Source organism: Oncorhynchus tshawytscha, linkage group LG05 (genome assembly GCF_018296145.1).
Source record: "Oncorhynchus tshawytscha isolate Ot180627B linkage group LG05, Otsh_v2.0, whole genome shotgun sequence".
NCBI classification, from domain to species: Eukaryota; Metazoa; Chordata; class Actinopteri; order Salmoniformes; family Salmonidae; genus Oncorhynchus; species Oncorhynchus tshawytscha.
In genome coordinates this window covers 18,475,886-18,487,690 of record NC_056433.1, presented here as the reverse complement: position 1 = coordinate 18,487,690, position 11,805 = coordinate 18,475,886, and the positions used below count along the sequence as shown (strand labels likewise).

The 11,805-nt window shown below is 40.4% G+C and overlaps 1 protein-coding gene and 1 pseudogene across 1 annotated transcript; one reads left to right on the top strand and one right to left on the bottom strand.

The window, feature by feature from the left end:
• Positions 1–867: 867 nt before the first annotated feature.
• Positions 868–4,240, top strand: LOC112250057 (myristoylated alanine-rich C-kinase substrate). Its single transcript, XM_024419895.2, has 2 exons — positions 868–1,262; positions 2,382–4,240. The coding sequence occupies exons 1-2, from the start codon at positions 1,167–1,169 to the stop codon at positions 3,069–3,071; spliced, it is 786 nt and encodes a 261-aa protein (XP_024275663.1). The 5' UTR covers positions 868–1,166; the 3' UTR covers positions 3,072–4,240.
• A 6,089-nt stretch (positions 4,241–10,329) lies between these two features.
• Positions 10,330–11,805, bottom strand: LOC112249849 (annotated as a pseudogene).

Below are 11,805 nucleotides of genomic sequence, written 5' to 3'. Positions count from 1 at the left end.
TAATTTAAGCCTGTCGCCCCTCCCTCTCGTTTCGTTTGGTAGGCATAACGGGACACTAAAATAGTATTCGTTAAGTCAATTTATTGTGTATACACACGGTGTGCATTGAGAGGAAAACTGCACCATAATTGCTCATTATTAATATCCTAACTGACGTTTTGTATACTGTAGAATACATAGAATGATGCAATCCATTCGACGGTATCTTTATTCAAAATAAACATCTTAAATTACAAAACATATATAAACGTAACTTAAATGTGGTGCATATTGTGATTTGAGATTCATTTCTTACAAGATGGCAAAGGGTTGAAATGTGCATTTTATCAATATTTGATTGTCTCACATAAGCAGTATTTTTTCAATATGAAAAACAGCCGCCACTAAATATACCTTCTATGAACACTGTCTGTTTCAAGTGAATCTGGCTGTATTCAGAGCACGTTCTGAAAGTGGTGGCTGCTCGAGCTCACCGAGCCAAAAAGCCAAACACCAATTTCTGCCTAATGCAAATGCCGATTCCTCATATTCACATTACATAATTGAGATTAAATTGTTACAAACAATAATGTCACCCTAACAAATGGATCATTATTAATCAATAATTAGGTATGACTTTGTTATGATTGATTAAAACGTATTTCAAACCTCTGTATGCACCATAATTGCCCAAATTACCTTCTCGGTCGACTTTTTTTAATTTTGTGATTTTGAAAGTAAAATTTGTTGCCGCGACAAGATTATTTTTTTCATATTTGTTACAATCTGAAAAAAATCCATTGTTTCACTCGTTTTTAAGCCTTGCCCACTTTCTGTGTGAGGACTCTGATTGGCGGTATCTGAGCGCGGATGCCGTCATCGCTCGGAATGCTCATTCATCTGTGTACTTGGGCGTTGGACTCCGCATCTTATTAGCAACAAGGGAAATTTCTCCATTTTCCACCCTGTCTACAGCGAAAGCCACAAATCTGGGATTTTTTATTACTTATCTTCAGTTGGCAGGTTTTCTGACATTTTCCCATTTTGTTCACTGCGACTGGACTTTGATTGCTTCTCCAGTAAACTTTTCAAAGAGGAACCTTCGCAAAGAGCTTGCGTTTAAAAAAGAGGCTAGTGGTCTTTGTTCGTTTTTTGGATCTGTTGAGTTTCTTTGTTGGAGCGAAAGCATGGGAGCGCAATTCTCCAAGACAGCTGCAAATGGCGAAACCGCGGTTGAAAAGCCTGGAGAGGCTGCCGCTTCACCAACCAAGACCAATGGACAGGTAATTGCGTTTGTTAAATGAAATATATGTATACGGTTGGTTTGCGTAAAAGTTTTCTCTGCGTTATTGTGGGCACTTATGGAGACGCACGCCGGGCTGTTGGAGCAAACGACCACGATGGGAAAACATTGATTCACAAGATTACATGTTCTATATAATCAGTACTATTTGATCATTGAGTTGAAATGTAATTTCTAAAAAATATATTAAGTCAAACTGATTTGGATAATTATGTGCATACAAATGCTGTAAATTAAACTCGTTTTCATTGATTCATTTGCGATGTGGGGATTTCCACACCGTTAATCCACAGCCTTTGTTTGAAATGTCTGATTGAGACATTGGGAATTGGTATCACATTGTAGGGTCGGTCCATAGGTGGCTATGAATTGTTAAATGGCAATTGGATCGATAATATTTTGAATCAAAATCATATTTAAAACTGAGCACAAATGTAGTAACTTGATGCTATCGGTAAGTGAATGGGGGAGATGCACGACGCCAACAATGGCTTGCCACGGTCTAGCTAACGTCACCTCGCCTTTTGTTACAGATGCTCGTGTAGAGAACAGGGATGGTTACTATGACACTGAAGGCAGCGGAGCCACATTCGAATAATGCGCCCGTCCTGTAGATCTTATAAGTGTTGGAAAGCGTGGTGTTTATGAACGCGATATTGCAACAAAAAAAATGATTGTTTGAAGGTTCTGTGTAGTTTTTGAGATATCCATCTAGACGTTGCTCTGCGTAGTCGGGTGTATTAATGAGCATCTGCTGTTTTAATGAGCAGCTGCTTTGCGTTGGTGCTTCGGTATTGGAGAGACTGGCAGAGGCGCATCGCCCCCTAGTGAAACACCCGAAACATTGCCTCCGTCATTGCTAGAATCAGCTCATTCTCGCTTGTGATTAATTCTTAACTCGCAAATTAATTACCGCCGCACGTGCCTAAAAGCCCAGTGATACTAAACAGGTAAAAACTTGAGATGAGGCTATATGCTTTTGTCTCAGTTGAATTTGTGGTGTCTACTGCCCCTTGTGTAACTGTGTGGCAATGGTCCACGCCACACACTATATTTCCACGTTTGTTACTTGTATGATAAGACTTCAATTTCTCTTTAGGAAAATGGCCATGTGAAAGTGAATGGGGATGCCTCTCCTGCAGCTGCCGAGGCAGGCAAGGAGGTGCAGGCCAATGGCAGCACCACAGCTGAGGAGGCTCCAAAAGAGGAGGCTGCGCCTGCAGAAGTGGCGGCAGTAGATGGGGTGAAGACAGAGAATGCAGAGACTGTGTCTCCAGCAGCCGAGGGTGAGGCCACCAAGCCGGAGGGAGCCACGGCTGCAACCAGCAACGAGACCCCCAAAAAGAAGAAGAAGCGCTTCTCATTCAAAAAGTCCTTCAAGCTCAGTGGCTTCTCCTTCAAGAAAACCAAAAAGGAGACTGGCGATGGGGCAGAGGGTGAGGAGGCTGCTGCGTCCACTGAGGAGGCCAAGGCTGAGACAGCCGAGGCCCCAGAGGTCACGGCAGAGGGTGAGGAGGCCAAGCCTGCTGAGGGAGAGGCTGCACCTGCTGCTGCTGAGGAGGAGGCCAAGGAAGCAGCTAGCCCTGCAGAGGCCAAGCCTGAGGAAACAGCAGCAGCCCCCGCTGAGGAGGCCAGGGTAGCCCAAGCCACTGAGGAGCCAAAGGCAGAAGAAAAGCCAGCTGAGCCTGCTGCTGCAGAGGAAGCACCCATCTCGGAGGAGGCTGCACCTGCAACAGAGGCTGCATCCAGTCCAGAAGCTCCCGTTACTGCAGAGGCCGCTGTTGAGTAAAGCTGGAAACTCAGAGCAAAACAGAATAAATTAAAATTAAAAAAGGAGAAAAAAAGATAATCAAAGAACATTTCCCTGTTTGTATGTCGGAGTGGTGCCAGTTGATGGCTTTGGAGAACTTGTCTACAACCAGGGATATTTTAAAGCTTTCCTTTTTTTGGTTTTCCCTTCCCCCTCCACAAAACCTATCTCGGTCCATTGTTACTACCATTCCAACGGGCAGAGGTGGGTGGCTTAAATGTAAAACTACAGAAAAATACATCCACGCTCTGCCATATATTTTTTGCATCAGTATTAAATGTTTTGTTTTTGCATTTTTATACAAAATGTAAACTTGTCAAAATGTATGGACATCCCCATGGTATGAAGGAGGTGGGGAAAAGTTGAGTTGTAAATGAAGGGGATTTTGGGGTGGGCAGGGGATGGAATAGAAGGTACAATTGTGCCACAGACTGATGTAAAGAGTAATCTTAAAAAATTTGAATGAAACGACCAACACCTGTGTACCACGAGAGTACCATGCGATTTACAACACTAAGTCATTTTTACTATGAGGCAAAATATTAAATTCCCAGAGCTAGGTTTAGGAAGTAATTTAAAAGAAATCATAGGAGCTCTTCACTTCTCATTAGCTGTACCAGTCAGTGATTCAGTAGAAATACAAGTTGTATAGGCTTTATTGTTTATTGCTGGTTTTATGACCTTAATAAAGTGTAAGTATGTATAGGCGGGGTGTTTTTAACTGTGATTATTGTACAAATGAAATCTTGATCTCAAGAAGCACATGAAGTTTGCAGCTCTTTTTCCACCCGCTCATTTTTGTAAGATAACGGAAACAAATTCATCCTGGAAGACCTTTTAAGCAATTTTGAACTCAACCAAGCTGTGATAAGTGGAATGGTTACTGTTTATATACTGTGGTATGTTTTGATTACAGCAGACAATGCTTTTCAGTGGTCTTTAACGAATTAAGGAATCTCTATCAGATGCAATGTTTGTGTAGCATCTTGTCTCTTTCTTTTCTTTTGTAAATACTGGAGAAGGTTTTACCAATTTGACTTAGAGATGGAATGTAACTTTGCTTACAAAAATTGCTATTAACTCCTGCTTAAGGTGTTCTAATTTTCTGTGAGCACACTAAAAGCAAAAATAAATGTGAATAAAATTTGTGCAGCATCTGTGTTTTCATTTAACCAATTTCTGTTCAGTTAACTGTAAAGATGGCGGTTCAACAGCTAAGTGAAGACTTGTCATCATTGGATACAAGTGTGTTAACAGTAGTGTATTCAGGCTAACTGCCTTTTCTACATACTCAAACGTTACGGTATGTTTGCAAAAGCACCTTGCCTTGGGCAACAACACCGAGATGGTTTTGATGATCAAAGCCAGTGTCAATGCCCCTCAGTCATATACAAAAGTCCAACATGGACTCCTCAATGGTTTGGCCAAATCTATTTAAACTCACATTATTACAACTAACATAAACTGGGTCTAACTTGTTCAAAGCCTTTTAAAATCAAGTACGGACTGGAATACAATGCCTTTGGAAAGTATTCAGACCCCCCCCCGACTTTCTCCACACTTGATTGTTACAGCCTTGTTCTAACATTGGTTAAATACATTGTTTTCCTCATCAATCTACACCCCCCCCCCAAACAGGGTTTTAGCTTATTTATAAAAAATACAACTTACAGACCCTTTGCTATGAGACTTGAAATTGAGCTCCTGTGCATCCTGTTTCCATTGATCATCCTTGAACTGTTTCTACAACGATTGGAGTCCACCTGTGGTAAATACAATTGATTGAACATGATTTGGAAAGACAGACACCTGTCTATGTAAGGTCCCACAGTTGACACTGCATGTCAGAGTAAAAACCAAGAAATAACGTTGAAGGAATCGTCCATAGAGCTCAGAGACAGGATTGTGTTGAGGCACAGATCTGGGGAAGGCTAGCAAAAAAATAATGTAGCATTGAAGAACACAGTGGCCTCCAACATTCTTAAATGGAAGAAGTTTGGAACCACCAAGACTTTACCTAGAGCTGTCTGCCCGGCCAAACTGAACAATTGGGGGAGAAGGGCCTTGGTCACGGAGTGACAGAGCTCCAGAGTTCCTATGGGAGAACCTTCCAGAAGGACAACCATCTCTTCAGGACTCCACCAATCAGACAAGATTCTCTGGTCTGATGAAACCAAGATTAAACTCTGGCCTGAATGCCAAGCGTCACGTCTAGAGGAAATGTGGCACCGGACTTGAAACCGATCAAACATCTCTGGAGAAACCTGAAAGTTGCTGTGCAGCGACGCTCCCCATCGAACCTGACAGCTTGAGAGGCTCTGCAGAGAAGAATGGGAGGAACTCCCAAAATACGTGTGCAAACTTATTAACGTCATACCCAAGAAGACTCATGGCTGTAATCGTTGCCGAAGATGCTTCAGCAAAGTACTGAGTAAAGGGTTTGAATACTTATGTAAATGTCTAAACCTGTTTTTGCGTTGTCATTATGGGGTAGATTTGAATCCATTTTAGAATAAGGCTGTAATGTAACAAAGTGGCTGTAATGTAACAAGAGGTCTGAATACTTTCAGAATGCACTGTACATGCGCTTGTCACAGGGATCAGGTTTTTTTTTCATTTCAAGTTCCACTATTAGAGTGCTATTCCACCTCAACATCAGATGCTGTCTACATCACTGACATTAACTACGTTCACGTTTGCTAATTATATTTTGACTGGTGTGAGATTGTAGAACAATAGTTATTCTGTGACTGGTACAATTTTAACTGAAAATATTAAAAAAGCCAGTGCAGATCTATTGAGCAGCTCATTGCTGTAGCAAGAGACCATCACTGCAGACTCAATACTTTGCAATGACGTTGAACAATGAATCGATCACAGACCCACCCAAGACATTAAAAGAAACCATCAATACGGTGGTTTGAAGCTACACATGGACAATGCAATATGCTTATCACAGATTTTGTTTCAGGGCCAGGGGTCCCTTCCAGCCAGGTTAGCTCACAAGTAACCTAGTCAAAGTTCGCAAGGTGCCCAAGTTTAGAGACTAAAATTTACCTATTTTACAGTAGCTGGGCTAACACCTGGCAGTAGAAGGCCCGGCTACAGTGTTTACATGTTATACGTTAGTTTCTATTGTAGCTTAGGGCCTATATGGGCCATATATTCTGTAAAGAGGTGTTCATTAACCTGATACCATGCTCTTCAGCTTCAGAGACTCAATGAATGGTGTTGCAGACACAAAACATATTTTGATGTCAGATGCATTGGGTACAAACCTTTTCAAGGAAAGGCCTATTTCACAACAGACTAGTCATTTGGCATCTGTTCCTGTTCATTTGTTGCAGAAATAGGAAAGATTTCATATTAGCCAAGTTTACCTACTACCTAATGAAGATTGTGGCTTCTTGGTCAAAACTGTGGCAGTGGCCTGTGCAACAGGTTCCAAGTAAAGTGAAATTGGCAAATGACTCAATGAGCAGTTGGGGAGCTGCAACATTGTAGCATATATCATTCTGTATCAAGTTATGTTATACAACATAGCAATAATTGCAACAAAACTAAAGAGCATGTTATACATTCCTCATAAATTGTCAGTTCAGAACCAATTCTAGTTGCCCATAGTTGCAGGAAGTAGGGGTGCTGAGGGTGCTGCAGCATGCCCATTTATTTGTTTGTTTTTTCATGTTTTTTACCCCCAAAATTTGGGGGGGACAGGCCTTTATTACTCCGGTCGTCGTGTTTTTTTCAATCAAATCAGTGAACTACGCCTTTATTATTCCTAGGTGGGAGCACCATATAAGCGAGGGTGGAAGGCCGCAACCCAACATATCTTCCCACAGCTATGGGTAGGCCAAAAATAAACATGTGCACATGCTACTCCAATTTTTTAAATCCACACATGCTCGTTTCCCACTTGCAGGTGCATGTAATCACTAATACTAGTAAGTTGCTGGACTGCAAATCTAAACATACTTTGTCTGTTCTTCAGGTGTAAAGTCCACACAACTTGAAGATCAAGGTTGTATTAGCTAGCAATCATGGCGGTTGAAATAAATAGGCCTAAATTGTAGGTGTGTGTTGATGAAAATAATGACCTGTGTATTGTAGGTGTTATAACGCCATCGTGTGGCTGCCATGTAATGCATCAACCACAAAAATCTCTAGTGGGTTTTGTATCTTAGATTTGACATAGTACATTATGCATATTTGAAAATACAGTACATTATTATTTGTAAACAGAGTAAAACAACCTTATATTGGATTATGATAGGGTTGGTTACATTTGACCTAAACTCATGGCATTTAAAATGTATGTTCTTCAGGAGTCAATGGGTATAAATCATTTGAATGATCATGGTGGATTTAGCATATTTAGCCCATACTTTAACTGATTTCTAACTACTCCAATTCATACATTCACACTAAGAATTAGTATACAAAGGTTTTAATTGGCAAATGCAAAATATCACATTTTCAACAAATATGAAATGATAGTAGGTTCAATTACGGGAACACCCACATCATCTTCTCTAAAAACATTTCATGAATTAAACGGTGGATATTTCATTCAGAAGATAAAGCATGTCACACTATAAGTGCATTCAAGGAGTAGCAAAGGGAAGCATGGTAAATCCAGGTTGTTTTTGTGAATCCTAGAAATCAACTGTTACAGTACATAAAGGAAACCTTCACAACAACTAGAATATACAGAGAGGACGAGGCGAAGATAGTGTTTTTTTTTTTGCCTAAAATCTGTCCACGAAAATAAGACCACGAATTTAGGTGTTGTTGTATGGAGGTCAATGAGAAAGTGTAGAAATCGGTGAACATAAAATGTAATTTCTAATTTGCTAAGTGAGATTTTTTTGATCAAATAGAACAGGGTTCCCCAACTGGCGGCCAGCGGGTTTTATTTGCCCCCCCCCCTTCTGAGCAATAAAAAAAAACAAAAAGACTTTTATTATTGTTGGACATAAGACTGTAAAAACAATATGAAGTCAGCTCCAAGTGATTTCAATTCGGGAAATTATTCAACCTTTATTTCAACAAAGGTCTAAGCTTGCACAAGGTGTCTTCTATTTGTAGAGGACAAACATGTCCTGTTTCTATAGAGGAAGCCTAGCTTGATTTTTAGCCGTTTACAAAGTTCATCAACATGCATTTTAAAAGACTGTTTATCATCCAACCACATCCCTAAGTATTTATATGCAGAGACCTGATTCATTCGAGAACCATCTAAGCTCGTAAGTGCAAGTGTATTTTCAACTAACTTTTTGAATCTATTAAAAATCATAAAATGTGTTTTCTTTGCATTTAAAACATGTTTCAGCTATATAAAAGACCCTTGTAATATCTTAAAATCTGTCTCCAATAGTGATAATGCTTGGTCAGCCGTTGAAGCGATAGAGTACATGAGTGTCATCAGCATATAAATACATTTTACACTTTCTTATCTCATCACCGATATTGTTTATGTAGAGAGTAAACAGTAATGGACCAAGTATATAACCTTGTTGAACCCCTTTAACCAACTCCAATGGCTCCAACTGGATGCCGTCGACTCTAACAGCCTGACCTCTATCCCGTAAATAGTCATGAAACCAACGACAGACATCCGATCCCAGTCCTATTAACGACAGCTTACCCAAAAGTATTGCATGGTCTACAGTGTCAAAATCTTTAGACAAATCTATGAACAAGGCGGCACAGTACTTTCTATTATCTAGGGCATTAGTAATATAATTTACAACATGTACAGTGGCCGTAGTGGTATTGTGTTTAGGTCTGAAGCCAGATTGATTGATAGAAAGAGTATTGTTAGCAGTTAAAAAAGATTGTAGTTGCCTATTCACCAATGACTCTAGAATTTAAGCCAAACAGGAGAGCTTAGAGATGGGCCGATAATTATCCAATTCACTACCATCACCTCCCTTGAGGAGTGGTAAAACAAAAGCTGTTTTCCAAGCTTTAGGAATCTTTCCTACCACTAATGTTTGATTAAAGATGTGCATCACTGCACTAGCAATGATAGGTGCCGCACACTTGAGTAAATATGGATCCAGATTGTCAGTGCCTTAAAATCTATAGCAGCTAGTGCAGATAAGACATCATCTTCTGTGACTTTTTGAAAATTAAAAACCGGCTTACTGTTTTCCACATCAGCTGAAGGCCGAGGGGCTGAAACAATAGACCGGTCAGGACCATGTTGGCCATTTTTTATTTCAAAAAGAAAATCAGCAGAATTAAAATGCTTATCAAAAGCATCACAAATTTCAGTTCGGCCACTGATGATCCCAGATTCCGATGTAATTTTCTTCAGTAGGGAAGTCAAGGAGTTTCCTGGTTTAAGTGAGTTAACAGTTTTCCAGAATTTAGCGGGATCACCAGCAGACTCTGTCATAGCATCAAGAAAATACCTAGATTTAGCCTTTTTTTATTCCTCCGGTCCATTTATTTCTCAATTGCCTAAAAAGCAGCCAATCCGATGCTTCACCAGTTTTCCTCGCCAAAGGCCCATGCTTGATTCTTTTGCAGGAAAAGGATTTTCAAATCACAGGAAAACCAAGAATTAGTTAAATTTGTTTGCCTAATTCGCTTTAACGGAGCGTGTTTATCAGCCATTAAGATAAATATTGATGAAAAGAAAGAGAACGCTATAACTGGGTCCGCTATGCAGTTTACGGATAAAAGCTCTGATAAAATATTTTCCCAAGAATTCCTATGGATAATAGATAGAGACACATGATCATGTACAAATGTAAGCAAAATTAGAAATGATTATGTTTTAGTAAAAAATGATATCTTTGGGCTTCTTTCTGTCAATTTGTAGTCTACAAATGATTTATAATTATGTTCTGGCTCTATGACTGACATAAGTGGATGCACGTAGCATTTCGGCAACTTTTAAAAAACAACTTTATATCAGAGTTGTCTGTTGTTCACATGCGTATCTGCCCTCTCATAAAATTGCTAGAATGGTCCCACCTGATCTCGCCTGCCTTCCATCTTTGAGGGCATGCATTTCCATTGCTAGAGTGGTCCCTCGACCACCTTGTCAATATAAGAAATTATCTTTGATACAGATCACTGACAATAAATATAATGCTTCAGTTGTGGAGTCTGACACGAGGGAGTATAATCAGCCGAGATGAGCTGCCCTTACTGCCACACTCGGGACTGTCCATGGAGAGATCACAGTGCCACTATGTGGCTGAATCAGGTACTACTAGTCTGCTCAGTCTTCACACTAGAAAGAACAGATGGAAAAATGAGAGTGCCATTTCACCTCCAATAAGACACTATCAGGTCTGAATACATTTGTGACTACCTCTAATAAATCATAAATGCATGGCCCAACTATAAGCGTAGTCCTGACAAGTGAATATAGCAGAGACCACAGTCACTCTTGCCTTTGTGTCAGTTTTCTCAGTGCTTGTTTCTTTTGCTTTCTCCTCTTTCACCTCTAACAGCACAAATATACACATAAATCAGGAAGCTACATCACAAGCGGCATTACATCAAGCTATCACCACTTGGATGAAATATTGCTAGGTGCTTTTCTATTATCACATTGAACTCAGTGCTCTTGCCAGGTTTGTATTCAGGATAAGTTCTGAATACTCAACAACTTACTCTTTCTTCTCCTCTCGCTCTTTGTCTTCCTCTACCCGGGGCCGCTTGGTTCTTTTTTGTTATCGGCCACGTTCCTCATTCCTTCCTGTCCCTTGTCCTCCGAGTCAGAGAACTCCTTATCGCAGGCTATCCTCTTGTCTGAAGCACTGTTTGAAACGAGACAGGAAGTCACAATTCAGATGCTGCTGCTGGCAATAGGATCTAAAATGGGATCCAATAGGATTGAATATGGAAAATACAGCCGCTGATACAATACGAATGGAACCGAGGACTCACTGGAAAACAGTAGAGTTTACAATCCTGGCAAAAGAAAATACAAATTAAATAGAACCCCCTGAGTGATATAACTGCAACAGAGAGTATTTACAGGGAAGGTCAATGAGATGGTTCAGAGGTTGTGATGGGTTAGAGGAGGCGTGTCTTACCGGACATGAGTTTGTCAGGGTCCTCTGTATCCTCGTCCACTGTGTCATCAGGGATGGCATCCTCAGGGATAGCCTGCATCTGCACCACTCCCGGGGCGTTGGGTAGCATCCGGTTCTTAAACAGAAGGGTTCTCAAACAAAGGACAATGCTTTTAACGCAACGAATATCGGTGCAGTAACCACCATCAGCCCAAAAGCCCACGAGAAGGCTCTAAGAAATGTGGATAATGTGACAATAAGGAAAAAGTAAGTAGACTACAACACCCCCACCAGAATACCTGTTTCATACAGTACTGGCAATGCAGATGCAACAACCTCACAATGCAAAATTGATGAATATGACATATCCAACTGGAGTTACTGAAGTACATACGATATGATACATCTGACAGACTCGGTCCTTACTTGATCTTATCCATGTACTCTGATATTTTCTGGTTGGTCATGTTAGATGGGCTGATGTGCAGCTTGAAGTCAGGCCCAAACTACTCAAAGTAATCGTTGTATGGCAATTCTGAAAAGAAAGATAAACATAAGGAAGGGACGGGAAAAGTTGCACCCATCTCAGTGAACTAATCCATGTGAATTGTTTGCATTTGATTGTTAGTGTAGATCAATTCCCCATGACATATATCACCAGTAGAACATTTCAT